This window comes from Theobroma cacao, chromosome 8 (genome assembly GCF_000208745.1).
Source record: "Theobroma cacao cultivar B97-61/B2 chromosome 8, Criollo_cocoa_genome_V2, whole genome shotgun sequence".
Taxonomy (NCBI): Eukaryota; Viridiplantae; Streptophyta; class Magnoliopsida; order Malvales; family Malvaceae; genus Theobroma; species Theobroma cacao.
This window is the reverse complement of record NC_030857.1, coordinates 6746986-6763833: the sequence shown is the minus strand read 5'-3', so window position 1 is coordinate 6763833 and position 16848 is coordinate 6746986. Positions and strand designations below refer to the sequence as shown.

The window sequence follows — 16848 nt, the reverse complement described above, 5'->3', positions numbered from 1 at the left end:
TTTCCTAGCAAGAATCAAGTTCTCTAGCATCATTGCCTTCACCAATCAAGGACTTGTCTGAAATTTACTTTTCTCTCTGAACTCTCACAATCTAAAAGTTTTTGGCATGTATGGCTTGGCTTTAGATTTGTCAATTGTCTCCAGATAATTCGATTTCAACGACTATACATGGGGATTCTCTTTGTTGCTCCTACAAGAAAATACGTGTATACGCTTGTATCCATACATTTGCATGTCTATAAGTGTACACACATGTATACTTGTTCTTGAAGCAGGTGGAGGATTGCCCCAAAGATAAGGCAAAGAGTTGGTATAACTTAATTTTATATATACGATGACTTACTTGGTATGTTATACTATTGCTTTGCATAAAATAAAGCTGCCCTCTCTGGGAAGGAAGCTAAATTTCCGGCTACATTTGAGGCCAAGGGTGGTACCAATCGGTGTTTGGAAAACATTCCAACTGGGAAGAATTAAAGAATATTGTCATATACAACGTACTTGGACTTCCATTGCTTCGCATGAAAGTTGCCTGTGTCTAAAGAAAGCCTTTAGCATTATCCCATATATCCCTGCGGATTGGGATCTCTTGTTCCCCTTACTTGAATAAGATCGATGGAAAACGAAGACGCAAAACAATCATCCAAGAGGGTGCCTTTCACCCAACTTGATCAAGTTGACTCTGATTTTGCCATGGCAATGGCATTGCAAGAACAGGAAAGGGCGTTTTCAATGCTCGAAACCATTGAAAGTGATAGCGAAGAAGATGACAGCGAGGCATCCTACGGAAGCAACAACAACAACGACTACGAATATTTCGAAGGCCTGGAAGCTGGAGGCGACCTAGAGTTCCTTGAGGGGCAAGACAGCAATGATGATGAAGACATGGAGGAGGAGGAGGAGGATGAGATTGATCCGGACGATTTATCTTACGAAGAGTTGATTGCTCTAGGAGAGATTATAGGAGTTGAGAGAAGAGGGTTATCTCAGAATGAGATTTCTTCATGCTTGATTCCATGGAAGTTCCAATCTGTTAAGTGCAACACTGGGATTGATCGGTGTGCGATTTGTCAAATGGAGTACGAAGAAGAGGAAGGTGTAGTTGCTCTTCCTAATTGTGAACACCCATATCATTCAGAGTGCATAAGCAAGTGGCTCCAAATCAAGAGGATTTGCCCCATATGTAGCACTGAGATTTCTTCATCCAAGAATGCTAGGAATGTTTAGATGTTTTCATTCATCTGTTTGGGCACTGTGAATTCTTATGATCCCAAGTTTAATTGTACAATTCTATTTGATTGAAAACAAAATGGACAACATGTATACATAGAATTTGTACAAGTTGGAAGTTGGAACACAGCTCAAAGACCAATTTCCATGATTAAAGATTCTTTTCTCCTTACTTTATAAACCTTTTGCTTAACTTTAGCATTATTATTTTATATAAAGAATGCCAAATTTCAGATTAATGGTATGCCTTATTACAAAAAAGTAAATGTTATATATATATATGAGAAAAGGAGATTATATAAATACCCAAAAAGCTTTTCAAGACATAATATATGTATATGGAAACTTAGCAAACACTACTATATAAAACATTGTTTCCTATAGAAATTTTGTCAAAAATTCAATTATTATTTTTAGAAGGGTAGAAAATTTGTCGAAAATAATGTTTTCTCGTAATTTTCACGTCTTTTTTTTTTTGACAAATATGTAACAAAATTAATATTGTCAGAAAATTACTGTTTTTTTAGTGAAAAACATGAAATTTTTATTAAAAAAAATATTTTTGCTAATAAGAAATTCTTTAACAATAAATCTAGAGATGAGAATTTAATGTATATTTGTTGTGTGCTAATAAAGTAAAATGAAAATAGTACTATTTTTCATTTTTTTTGTTTTAATTTTTTTATGAAAATGAAAAGCAAATTTAGTTTTATACGACCATTACTAAATCTTTTGCAACTAACCTATTGACTTATGGAAATCCACATTTCATGTGATTAGCAGATTAAAGTATATATATAAAAACTATTAAAGTATATGAATTTGTATTGTAGTTGAAAAATGGTCCAACAGAGATAAAGGTTAGACTTTTGCTGTATCATTTATCTCCTTACATAATCGACGTCGTTGGTTTCTTTATGTATCTATTTCATAAATCTTATCTCATTCAATTCAATTTAAGATTAATACTAAACTTTTTAAATTATAATTTTAATCCCTAAAATCAACTTTTTGTCCGCGTGCGTAAGAAATAAAAAATTGCGCCGCCGCACTCTTTGTTTCTCTGCCATGAACGAACACGCGTGCGAAATCATGGAAACCTAAGAGAAACAATGGAGACTTCATGTCCATTCAGACCTTTTCCATGTCTAAAGTAATTAGGTGCAATAATTAGGTCCCTCGTTTGCTTCTTTTAACTTAGCTTCAATCCCAAGCAAAATAATATAAATCTGACCAAACACAAGAAAACAAAATGTTTGACAAATCCACATCCAAACGTTTTGAACAACAATCAATTTTTCCGCGACCCTCTAAGGTCCAAAGTTGTCTGTATCACGGGCTGAAACATCATCATTATTATTATAAGATTTAAAGTTATCTACATCACGAATCAAAATTTAAATTTTAAAAAAAAAAACTATATTTTTAATTCCAAAAATATATTTAATAAATGATAAAAATTTTATATTTATATATTTAATATCTGTTTTATTTTTTATTAATGTAAAATGTGTGACAGTCTACACCTTTATTTATACATAATATATTTTTAAGCTAATCCTATTCCTACTACCTCCATCCATCGTGCAAGTAGGGCAAAGACTTTGCTCCAAAACGACAAAATTATATATTTGTAAAATAAATATTATTATTGTTTTAAATATTAATAAATCTTTACCTTTTTGTTTTTGGTAAAAGTAAAAATGCAGAATGCAAAAATTAGAAGCGGACGGCAAGAAAACGATGGTGGCAACAAATTTGTGATGGCTTTTCGGAAGGGAGTGCAGATGCATTGAACTTTGGCAGGCGTGAAAACTTCAGTACTATATGCCGACATATATGTTTGTACTGGCCGCCATCAAAGGACCATCTACTGTCATTCCCACTATCACTTCTGTGTATGAGGCCTCCTAATTACTTAAAATGGTGCAACGTTTTTCCATACTGATAATAAATATATCTATTTGCAGAAATTAAGACACGTGAGGGTCTACCTATTGGCAGCTCCGGAAATTTCCAAAATTAATGGCTGCGGCTGCTAGTGATTATCCATGCAGGCGGACAAACAGCGACGGGGTACGACGGTTGGCCGCCACCCTTCGTTTTGTCAAAATGCGTTTTTACACACAACAATTTCTCTCGTTTTCTTATAATTTTTCTAATTTGCCCCTCTAGTAATTTCGAATTTATCATTTAACACATTAAAATTGTCTTACTACTTACTTGACTCCTTAATAATTATCAATTATTTTTATTTCGCAATTAAATTTTATTTAATCCTTGAGTTATTATATATAGCACAAATTTTAAAAGCACTTTTCTATATATTCCATATACATTTATCTTTTTTTTTTTACTTTTCGCAATACTCTTTTATATATAATTAGTTTGAATATTTCAGTATACATTTTAAACATTATTTTTGCATGACATTTTTTAATTTTTTTTATATAACGTACTATCAATTAAAAATTTAAAGAAGTGAAAATGAGAAAATAAGAAATCTAAATTTCTTTATGTTGAGAAAAAACATGTATAATTGATCGTTAAATCGAATATCCTATTTCATAAAATTATATTTTTTATATAATTATTTTTTATAATGCATACTACGTGAGTAGCATTAATTAAACGCAATAATACAAAAATCTTTACGTAAATAAACTTTAATTTAATATACTTATTTTAAAATATACATAAAAATAATTAAATAATAAAAATTATTATTCATTTATTTTTCCTGACTTAATTCTTGCTAGAAATGATATTAACTAATGTATATTAACCCTCCTTCACTTTTAAATCTAGCTCTATCCTTGAAGAGAGAGTTTGACAGTGGTCTATGAAACTTAAGAAATTAGTCAATTGAACTTAATTTAAAAAACCACACTTTATAATATATCATGCATAAAAAAATATGTTACGTCAAATAAGTGCAATTAAAATCTAAATTTGCGGTAGTGCATTTTGTTGAAATTGAAGTTCAAACTTCTGGTTAGACCATCACATCATCTTGAAATGTTATAATGAAGATGGAAACTTAACAATTAATTAAGAAAAAAAATTTTAAAAAAAGTTGAAATAATAAAAAGTTCTTAACTTATATTCAAATATTTAATTTATTAATTGATATATAATTTTTTATTTAAAAAATAAGATTCGAATCTTTATTATCTAATTAAAAAATTAGATAACTCCTAACCCACTGTGAAAATGAAATCATTCAATTAACTTTAGCATATTCGCAAGCTATGGGAGTGAATTTGGACTAATGTTGAAATCATTTTAAGACAATATTGACAGTGTGTGCGGCAATAAAAGCAATATCAGGACAAACTGGCGGCTTAGAAATTTCGTGAAATTCCTAGTCAAAATATTTGAAAAGAAACGAAATGCAAAACGTGTTCATTTCATCTAGACGATATGACAAAATGCTTTCATGTTCTTTAAAATTAATAAAATAATTAAATAAAAGTCAAGCCAACCCCCACTTGTCTTGTTGAACAAAAGTTAGGATTAGATGGTTTTTGAGCAAAATTCTTTTGCTTTCAGACCTGATTACTGATTACCCTTTTTGATTAACTTGTTAATCACCTAGTTTATAAAGCAGAATTATGCCCTACTAGTTATAGAATTTGTAGAAAGTTGATAAAGTATATGTCTTCAACTCCAAACAAATTGACAAAACAAAAGGCAAGAATGAGCCTTTGTAACGTTTAATTAATCCTCCGATTAAAATTCAAAAGAAAATAATAGTCTTAATTAAGTGCTTGTCTGAACATCAAAAGTATTAAGCATGGACCCTTGGCCATGCAACTAGCTAGCAGCATCTCATGCCTTGAACAACTTTTTGGTTTGCTTCCTTATTACAAAATTTTGAAAGCGATATAACTAAATAGTTTGATATAGCATCTCTACCTACCCTATTTACGTAGCACCTCTACCTAACCTTGTTTTCTTTGTTATTTACCTGCTGCCTTAATAAAGTCTTAAATATTTATTGTATTTTTTATAAGTAATCCGGTTGTAGAATTATGTGATTTTAAATATTTTTTTATAATTTATTTATTGTATAAAAATTTAACAATTATTCAGTTTTTTCGATTATGGCAAAATGTATTAAACCTTAAACATTAATGAAAGAACTATAATCTCTTTTTGATAGTATAAATTTTTCTTCCATTCAATTGTTAGAAGAAAAAGAAAGAAATTTGAAGTCTCGAATGTGAAGCTTAAGTTAAAGAGAACTTTTGTCTGACAAATTCTTGGACGGGGATAAACCCTGAGTTTTGTAGAGCTGGAGGACTGTACCGCCTACTAGGGATAACAGGATTGCCACCGACTTAACCGTAAAACATAACTTAGCCGTGAAATACATGTCCTTGTCCTTCATAATCATAAATTTTTAGAAACATAACATAAAATCAATAGTCCTTTGAGTGAAAATAATTTTATTATATTTATATATTCAAGATATCTTTGTAATGATAAAAAAATCTATATTTATTAAATGAAATATATCATAGACATATAAATAAATAAGATCCTTCCACCTATTGTTAATTGATTTTAGATTGAATCTCATTTTAATAGTTTAACATGATATTAAAATAGGTGTTGCTTCCATTCGTTGACCCTTTTGAGATTCATGCCACTCTATCTTTCCTTCACCTAAAAATCCCACATCAATTTGAGGTATTCTAAATATATAAATATAATAATGACCTCTCCTAATGTTGTCAATTGATTTTAGGTTGGATGACTATTTTGAAAATTCAATATGGTATTAAAGTAAGCTTGCTCCCATTCATTAGTTCCTCTGTGATTTATGTTATATAATAGGTCTATTGTCTCTACACATGAGTAAAAGTAATGAAGTGGTAATAAAAGAAATATAATATCAATTAAATTAGAGATATTTTAAGCATATAAATATAATAAGGGTATTTTTTTATTGCTAATTTTCTTTTTATTGCTAATTTGTTTTAGGTTAAATGCTTGTCTTAAAAACTCAACATGATATCAAAACAGACATTGTGTCAAAGTTCACACCAACCTACTTGACCTGCTAAACTCTTGATTTTTTTTTACAAAAAAGACTTTTCAGGTTGAAAATGGTGTAAACCATTAAACGTTAAATCTCATTCAAGTACACAGTCGATATAGCATTTATAACTAACCTCTAGTCTATTGAATTTCTTATATAAATTATAAAATTATAAAATTATAAATTCAAGATGAAATAGTCAAATTTGAATAAAATTAGTCAAATCGTTGTTATATAAAAAAATTTGAAAAAACAGAGATATCCATTTCCTTGCATTTATAATAAAAAAGTTGATCTAAGAGAAATATTAAAATTCAACTATTGAATCCTAATACTCCTAAAAAAAATTAGAATTCCTAGATCAAAGTTAAGTCACTTTAAAATCTTCATTTAAAAAATGATACAAATAGTATATACAAAAAAGTCCACAAGATGTGCACGAGACCTTTCAACTGCATTATTAGTTATTACTTCTTAGATTAAATTCAAGCGGTGAGTAGAAGAATACTAATCTATATTTATAATATATATATATATATATATATATATATATATAAAAGTAATGCTGAAAAAAATATTAAATGATGAAGATAATCATATTTGTTAGTAATATTTTTAAATTGTTATTTTAAATATTTTATTCTTAATATTAAAAAGATTCATCTAATTTGTAAATACATGAGAATTTTAATTTCATAGACTGATTTTCATTAAAAATATTTATAAAATTTATTTTATTTAAATAAGAACTATAGTTGCATTGAATGATTTTCATTGTAAAAATATGTTTTTTAATTCTAATAGAATTGAATAATTTGTAGATTAATATTTGAAATTTGGATTATATACAATTGAAATATTAATAATTGTCTCTTATTTACAGATAATTAATTTTACATTTTAAAAATATTTGTATTTTATATATTTTTATTTGCAAAAAGAAAAAGACAATAAAGAAAACTAGGAAAATTAAATTTAAGAAAACTTGACTTTTCTGGAGACCTCGGACAAGAGATTGTGCGACTAATCTGGAATTATCATTTCTCACGCGTAAATTGGAAAACCGCTTGGTTTTGGTGGTCCACGTTGTCCTTTTTATTGAATTGACAGCTATTTTTATCACCCCACCAATACCATCATGCCACATCACACCACTAAAGGACATTCCCGACATTTCATAAAAATATCTCTATCTCTAGCCACGTCTCTTACTGGAAAGTCAAGGTACCTTTATGTCATGGCTGACGTGGAGACCGATCATCAAGCTTTCAGGAAGTTAGCCACCGGGTCCCGAGACAAGGACGAGCCGTGCTGACAACCATTGCGTGTCAAGCATCTACTGGTCCGTCGTATGGATTTAGCATCTTTGACTGTGTTCAGACATTAAGTTTTCCTTTAACGGCCACCGAAAGTAAAGGTGAAAGAACCACGTCGGAAACTATTTAAGTCCGCGATTCTAAGTAATTTGCTTTTACTGGAGGAAGCAAAAAAAGGGGGTCGCAGAAGTGTGAAGGCGGTTTCGGCGCTTGCCTGGCAACTTCGTTTATCCTTATCCAGGTCGACCATTGACACGTCAAAGTTTGACATGATGTCGTAAAGAGTTGAAATTCTGGTCTCCCCCTTAGTCTTCGTTTTCTCTGGGGGAGGTCAGTCCCGTGCCCACTGCCCATGCGCTTGTTTTTTAACCGGCATTAGATACTCACTCTAATGATCTAATTTAGTTTAAAGAGTTAAATTTGAATTTTTTTAAAAAAATTATTTCTTTATCTTTTCAAATATTAAATATTCATAAAAAGAATTTTTACTTTTTTTTTTATTTCATGTGCTAAGAAACAAAAATAATTTATTACTTTGATATGATCAGACAAATAAATTTTGAGTTTTTAATAAAATCACATTTATCAGTAAAATTATAATAATATTAACAACATCAATTCTTATATATAATATAATTATTACATTTAGCATAAAAATCGCAATCAACAAACTTAATAACTTAATCAAACTAAAACTACACCAAAGTAAAACATTTTGAGATGGAAAAAATAAATTTTATAACCATCATAGAACTTAAATGTTAAAATATTGTTATGCACGAGTAAAATAAAATTAAAAAGAAATTACATTTTGAGATGGAAGAGTTTGTAAAACAAAGTAGACTAAATGGTTTCTATTATCGGGAGTTCTATAAATGGAATGGACATATTAAAAGAGTTGGGAGATGAACCAAACTTTTTTAAATACAGATAATTTAACGGTAGAATAATCTAATTAATTAAAATTCAGCTCTTGGTTTCTTTTTTCATCTTCAAATATCCTTTTATTTATATATAATTTAAGTCGAGATTACATAGGAGAAGACAAATGTTAAAGAGTATGTATAGATATTTGTTAAGATGATATTTATAAAAAGATTTTTTTAATTAATAAATTTATTGTCTGTTCTTGCATTTGGAGAAGATAGTGCATTAAATTCTTAAAATAGAATTTGAACAAACCTTAACAATTACTTATAAAAACCTGATAATTCAAATTCTAACAAACATGCTTTAACTCGTCTCCATATAGTATGCTTTGATAGTAGCACATAAACAAGTTAATTTAATTCATTTTCTTTCAACTCCAGACCAAGATAAATGGGAATGATTTGTTTTGCTATACTTTCTCAATTCTTGCACATGCACTCAATTTTTTTTTGGCTTTTTTTTAGTTCTCAAACTTCCAAAAACTCAAACTATTTTACCAAAAAAAATTAATTATATATGCATTAATTACAACCATCTAGGAACTTTTTTATGCAAACAGAATATCAAATTATGTATTAATTACCTTTTTTTCGGTTTATTGTCATTTATTTTTTCAATATAAGAAGAAAAACATATATGTAGTAGTGTGTAATGTAAACATAAGTTATTCAGTTGTCATTACGTGTTAATATTATAGTCAACATTTAGGAAAATTTATATACAAATGAAAAGCTTCACGTGTGTTAAGGATAAACACGATTCATGCTATTGTTGTTGACATGTCTTAAATCACAAGTCATCGTATTCTACGTACATGTACATCGTTTCTTTCTTTGACTATATTAATTAAGAGTCAAATATTTAATTAAAATTAACTAAATAAAAAGTGATATTTATCTTATTCGTCAGAATTATGTATAAATTGTTAAAGTGTTAATTGTCCTTTAGTTTTTAAATATTTCAAATTTTTAATTAAATGTTGCATGCAGAAAATCTAAGTGGCGACGGGACATGGTATTGCATAATAACTAATCTACTCTACCATACTTGTTTTTTTAATTCAATATTTATTTATTTCCATTAATCACGCTCGACTTTGAACACACAATCACAGAGCAAAGTCGCAGTGTGGTGCCGAGTCACAGGAGCTGATGTGATGACGGCACTACGGGGCTGACGTGTAATCCTCATCCACCGTTAAACTGTCGGCTCAAAATTGAATAAAACCAAACCAGAAATATATAATATTAAAATATATATTTGAAAATTATAAAAATTGTGAAGTTTATAAAGAAGGGGGAGAAAAACAACGCCGACCCCACACGAATCCCGAGGACCGTTTTGGGAGTCTTGTGTGTGATGAGATTGGGGGCACCCCAGTCCAAAACACATGGCGTAAGCAGTGACAAAATCACTCCGCATGTGGGCTGTCGACACGCACGCACTTCACTTCCATGTTCTCCACGTGTCTCGTCCACGCTCTCATCACCCATTCACTCCCCCTAAAAAAGCCCACGAAAACCTTATCACCCACGTGGATTCTAGAAGCACCCACGGTCTCTCCCGCCACGTGTCCCCCTTCTCCCTTCTATAAATTCCTCGCTCTCCCTTGCGTTCTAAGTTTCAAGCGCCGTCACCACATAGAAGAGCAGAGAAAAGAAAAAAAGAAAGCGTGAGAGTGAGGGTGAAAGTATATCTCAAAGTGAAAGGTCAAAAATGACAGCAACAGAGTTACAGTTACCACCTGGCTTCCGGTTTCATCCAACGGATGAGGAGCTCGTTATGCACTATCTTTGCCGGAAATGTGCGTCGCAGTCGATCGCCGTACCTATCATAGCAGAAATCGACCTTTACAAATTCGACCCATGGGACCTTCCTGGTAAACTTTCCTTTTTATTGTTCTTTTTTATCTCTCTAAAACGGTAGAACCAGTCAGTTCTTTTTCATTTTCAATGTGTATTCATTTGTTCTATGTCTTACTTTGGATTTACAGATTTGGCCTTGTACGGAGAGAAAGAGTGGTACTTCTTTTCTCCGAGGGAGAGGAAATATCCGAACGGTTCAAGGCCGAACCGGGCAGCTGGGTCTGGCTACTGGAAGGCAACCGGTGCTGATAAGCCAATAGGACAACCGAAACCGGTCGGGATTAAGAAGGCTTTGGTGTTTTACGCTGGGAAAGCTCCCAAAGGAGAGAAAACTAATTGGATTATGCACGAGTATCGGTTAGCTGACGTGGACCGGTCGGTTCGCAAGAAGAACAGCTTAAGGGTATAACAACTTTTTCTCGTCACTGGTTTAGAGATGTTAGGGGTAAATCGGAGTTTTAATTGCATGATAGACTAGGGACTGGGACGTGGAGGTGGAAATGACCGTTTTGACCTTCCCGTACTTGGGAAAGTTGCCAGCTGTGTGTGCCCCGCCTGTCTTTTACTGTCATATTTGGCGGCCACAAAAAATGGCGTGATTCGTGAATGGGGTGACTGAGCTAAGGACGGTTCTATCTGCCTCCACTGACCAACCTTATGATTCAAAAAAGAACTGTTAAATCTAGAGGTGGAAAGATGCATCGTGGTTTCAGATTCACTAGAGTTTCTCCGAATCATTGGGACCCACAAGAAAAAAAAATTTGATTCTTCACAGTATACGGTTTGGTGCATTGAATGGTTGTACACCTCATACGCATTGAATAACTCCCTCACGACATTAAAAACAGATTGTTTGTTTTGCCTCGTGATTGTGACAACTTTTTGTCACGCTTAGGTCAAACAATTATTGCTTTCCTGTTCAGGAAAATATTCCTTCTTATCTCGACAAAGGTGATAGGATCATTAATTCATCAATTTAACAATCTAAAATCAAATAATTATTAACGGTTCGTTTTGTTTTTGCAGTTGGACGATTGGGTGCTCTGCCGGATTTACAATAAGAAAGGGGCCATGGAGAAACAACCACCGCAGGGAAGCGTTACAAAAAAAGCTAGCGGGATGGCTATTGAGGATAAGAAGCCGGACATCGGGACACTTGGCATGGAATCGCGTGGACCGCCACCGGCTCCGACGGGAACCGTTAACGATTTAGTGTATTTCGACACGTCGGAGTCGGTCCCTAGGCTTCACACGGACTCTAGCTGTTCGGAACACGTGGTGTCTCCCGAGTTCACGTGCGAGGTTCAAAGCGAGCCCAAATGGAAGGATTGGGGAAGTACCAACACCAATGCCCTTGATTTCGCTTATAATTACATTGATGCCACAGTGGATGCCGGGTTTGCTTCCCATTTCCAGAGTAATAGTCAGCTCTCGCCGCTACAGGATATGTTCATGTACCTGCAGAAGCCGTTTTAGACACAGAGAGAGAGAAAGTTAAAAACAGTGAACTGAGCCTCGGCGTATCGTTCGGTAACACGAGACTAAAAAGTCCATGAGTGTACCTGTGTGCGCGCGTAGGCAATAAAATGAAAAAACAGAAAAATTGAACTTGACAGATGGGTGGGTGGGAGTGGGGGCGGCCGTTGGAATTTTTGGGATGCGGTTGAATTGATTGATGGTGATCCGACGGTGGAAGTTGGATTTTATGCAACGTAGAAAGTAGAATTCTAGCATAGGCATGTGTACAGATAATCTGTAATCACGTGTTAGGGGGTGTCTGTACATGATAAAAAGAAAAACAAAATAGTTTTTTGGGAGGGTCCTTTTACTTGTAGGGCTTTCCACAAAATTCTCATATTTTGTAGTAAGAAAAAAAAAAGATTCCCTATTTTTCTTTCAAAGGCTTAGTTTGTCAATTGTCAATGAACCATCTAGCCAATTGGCATCCTACTCATTAATACATTTTTATTTATACATTTTCGGCATTTGGTTTTACCTCCAAATAAAATAATTATCATTCAATCAACGAAATGTTGATTTTATTTGGTTTAATTTGTATTAAATTTTTTTAAAAAAATTATATTATTTGATATATTACGAAACGTTGTTTGATTATGAACGTAATTTGTTTATACTCTGATGTGAAATAATTACATTGGGGAAACGTATAAACAACAATTATGCTTATTTGAAAATGATACCACATAATCATTGAAATTGTGAAAGGTCAGTGCACTAATCTTGCGATACAGCAGGTCAGTCTATTTATTACGATTGTAAAGCTGTAACCTTCTAAGTTTTAATGTCCTTATTATTTGTCTTTTACGACGTGACAAAATTTATTTAGATAATTTGTATATCATATATCAATTTATCTATAAATATATGATATTCTAAAATTAAATTAAATAAAAGTTTGCTATCCCAAGAGAGAGACAAATAGAATGGACAAAAATATAAATTTAAGAAGCAGTTTTTCAAATTTAATTGCACAGGTTATTCTCCAATTTTTTGTCAAATTTTTTTTCGGTCATAATTCTTATAATTATATATATATATATATATATATCAATAGTTAATGGCATATGCTGATTTTGGCNTTACTTATAATTATATATATATATATATATATATCAATAGTTAATGGCATATGCTGATTTTGGCACCACGAGTCAAGTAATATCGACTCAGTTGGTAAATTATTTAAAAACATCATAAAAGATAGAATTACGACTATAAAATAGAGAAGAATTTATCTTTATATTTTCTTAAATAACTCAATTTTTCCACATGCACGAGAGAAAAAAAATCCAATTTTCTACATAATTTATTCTCTTTTAAGATACAACTTCTCTTAAAAAAAAACATTATTTTTTGCGAATTTGTACTTATTGGTAATTTTAATAAACACATTAAAAATTCTTGGGCCTACTTTTGGGAGCCGAACCTAAAAATGGAGCCTTGGTTCACATTGGACCAAGAGATGGGGAAACTGTTTCTCTCTTCATTAGCCTTTCTCATCTGAACCCAAACTATGGTTCAGTATGAAACAAGATCTGGGTGTGTAAGAAATATTGATCCAATGGTGAACATCGAGACTCAAGAGAGATTCTACACCCCCGCACATTGGGTTTGACAGTATGTATACCCCAACTCAAAGAGGAGGGAGGGGAGGGTAATAATAGAGACTAAAAGAGGTTCCAAAGTCCAAGCTCCCCAAATTGTCATCACCTTCAGACCTCTTCCCCACAAATCAAACACACAGAAACCCTGTCTGGCCACACAACAATCGCCAAAGTAAATTATTTAGAAGAAGTTGCAAACATTCATTCCCTTGTGGCTCACAAACAAGTTGGTCCCTGGCCTGGCAGGTACAATAGGGCAAAAGATGAAGAGAATACAGAAGGCCACCTTATCAAATATTTTTCAATCATCTCAACTTTTGTCTACATTACTAAAACAGTTTTTTTCTGGTACAATCATCTTTGCTGATCATGATCTAGGATCCATGGGCTAGCTAGCTAGAGTCCCTGAATTATGTTTTTTTTTTATATTATAAGGTTGCATGGTATTGCAAAGATGATATTCAGCATCCGCGATGTGTACCTTCCATCCCCCGCCCCGTGTGATTGATGAACAAAAAAGTCTTCAAAGCCATAAACAAACACAGATTTAATTAAGGCATGAAATGATACTGTCTCAAGGGGTACTGATTCAATTGACAGCCGCCATCAATTATTCGCAGTGTTGAATGTTTCGAAAAGGTTCTTCAGTATAAAATAATGGGTAACTCTTTAAGATTTGTATGCCTGTTATAAAGCTGGCCTCTGTATCCCATATATAGTTTTGTACCGCGATCAAAGTCGTGATCATAATTGAAAACTCCCTAGCTAGCTAGCAGGAAAAAGTTTCACCTAGGTAATCGCAGTGTCAGGAAATAAAAAAGTGGGGCTACGTTAACGCGTAGCTTACCAGAAGAATACGAGTGTCATTACTTATTTCCATGGCATTCATACATGAAATGAAAGGGATGTGGTTTGTTCTGTTCACGAATGATGAACATGATAGCCTCATCTTTCTCTTTCACTCAACACTATTCCTAGGCTCCACATATTTTGTTACTCCGTATACGCCCTTTCAAGTGGTTAAAGGTGCGTCAGGTTGCTGGTTGTTACACTCACAATTCATTCAATTCTAACCAGTCTTTGCGTAAGCTGATAATTTTATTGCTGCTTCTCTCTTAAAAGTAGAAACATATTTAACTGAGTTTTTAAGTATACATAAAAATAATTATCTCCGACATTGGAATTATTTATTAGACTAAATCTAAGATAAATTAACGATGTTTTGAAGTTTAATTGGTATTTTTTTTCATTTTTTTTATCGAATATTCAACAGGTAGCACCGTATGTACAATTCATAAACACAAACATGGGTTTCAAGGTAAAGTTTAATAGTTGAAACTTGAAAGTATTATCCTCTAGAAAAGGTTTGAAAAGGGGAATATATAAACTTTCAAGACCAAATTTTATGTAAAGGAACCAAGCGCTTTTTAACTGTAAAATTAGATAAATATTGCATCAGTTCAAGGGTGAGCAAACATGTGTTTTTGACTGATAAAAAACACACAAAGGACACCCCACGTACATATGCTTGATTGCAAACTTGCTATGACTCTTTTCTTTCTTCCAGCCTAGAGATGCCCAAGCTTTTCCCACTGTGAGAAAAGTTTGGATTCATGCCATTCTTTAGAAAATCTAGTTTGAGAGAAAATGTAACATCTTTACAGATAAGTACAATTTACGAAGCAATTTGTTTATACATAAAAGATGCCAGGGCACTCTCCATGCACATGCTGTGCTCCTTACAAAATACAGATCCAAGGAGCAATTTCTGCCTTCAACAGATAATGTCAGAGAGTGAAATAACATAAAGGGTTTATTTTACTGTCCTTGCAGTTAGCATCTTTCTCTCAATTTCCATGTACATCCAGATCAAAACTGGCTGCAGCCATTACAGTATCACTTCCACACACACACACACACATATATATATATCATGATCCAACTCCTAGTACGATCCCCTTTTTACTTTTAAAAGAATGACAAGCGGTAAAAATAGAATGCAAATTCTACATTTCTCTTAATTGTTTGTTGAATTAATCCACTTGATTATTTGTTGAATTAATCCACTTGAAATTCAGAAAATAATCCTCAAGTTGTGAGATAACTAAAATAATGTATGATATTTTGGTGATATTTAATCACTTGTTTGGTATTATTTGTTTTAGATCATTTGAGCCTCACAGTTGCATTTACAAAAGATGGTTTATAGACAAAAAATGATATAAACACTTAAGTATCTAGTTTTACTCTTATACATAGTCGATGTGAAATTTACTGTTTCTCTCTGTAAACTTGATGAAATTATTAATCACATTAATTGCAGGAGTCTAAGTAATGGTGTCGACCAATTTGGCATTTGACCAAATGGGTGGTTTAGATCCACCAATACCCATATTTTAATATTTGGATCTGATAATAAAGACTATAGATACTATGGTCATAGACACTGTTCAAAGAAAAATCAAGATTTTGATTGCAACATGCTCCCTTCTGATGTCTTTTTTATTAATTATTAATTATTTAAACCAACAATAGAAATGTATATGACAGACATTCAAAACCTCTTCTGTTTTTTTTTTTTCCCTACTGATCTCTAGACTTAAAAAACAAATTGTGCAGAAGGTTGTTTCTTCTGCTGCAATGGCTTTGTATCCGGATCTGCTCTGTCCAAAATTATTGCAGATGGACATTTCCTCTATTTTTTTTTATTAACATGGGAACAAATCCTCTTCTATGGATCACTCATGAATAAATCTATGTACCAACCGAAGAAAATAGAGAAAAAAAAAATACTGGTAAGCCATATGAATCAATTTAATAAGTGGTATGATAATTTTAATAATTCAGTAAAATATTACAATTACTTGACAAAACTTTAAAAGAAAGATACATGCATCAATTATTAAACAAAATGTTTTGATTTTTTTCTCCGAACTCGTGATGGATAATAATTTTACTATCCAAACCTTATTATAATATATCTTAACCATACTTGATCGGATTTTGTAAAATAAGGTATTCGATTATAAGATACTCCTTAATAAATCTAAACAAAAAAGTCTGACTTTTTTAAATAAGAAAGAATCAAAATTCGAATTGACTTGGAATCTCAAATTTTTTAAGAAGAGATTCCCTAATAACTCTTTAATCAAATGTGAATGTTATTATTATCTTCTTCTTCATTTTTATGAGACTAAATTGTTATCTTTCTCTAATATTTTTGCTACTGAGAATCTTCTTACATCCTCATATGATTGGATGGGACCCTAGTATTAACATGTGATTTTTTTTTTTGAAGGACATAAAGAGTATGGCAGTCAATACTAATAATAATG

The 16848-nt window shown here is 32.1% G+C and overlaps 2 protein-coding genes across 2 annotated transcripts; both read left to right on the top strand.

The window, feature by feature from the left end:
- LOC18592374 (E3 ubiquitin ligase BIG BROTHER-related) lies at positions 210–1421 on the top strand. Its single transcript, XM_007019071.2, has one exon. It carries the CDS (start codon positions 616–618, stop codon positions 1225–1227), a length of 612 nt encoding a protein of 203 aa, XP_007019133.2. The 5' UTR covers positions 210–615; the 3' UTR covers positions 1228–1421.
- Positions 10045–12364, top strand: LOC18592373 (NAC domain-containing protein 2). Its single transcript, XM_007019070.2, has 3 exons — positions 10045–10402; positions 10517–10791; positions 11415–12364. Exons 1-3 carry the CDS (start codon positions 10240–10242, stop codon positions 11862–11864), a joined length of 888 nt encoding a protein of 295 aa, XP_007019132.2. The 5' UTR covers positions 10045–10239; the 3' UTR covers positions 11865–12364.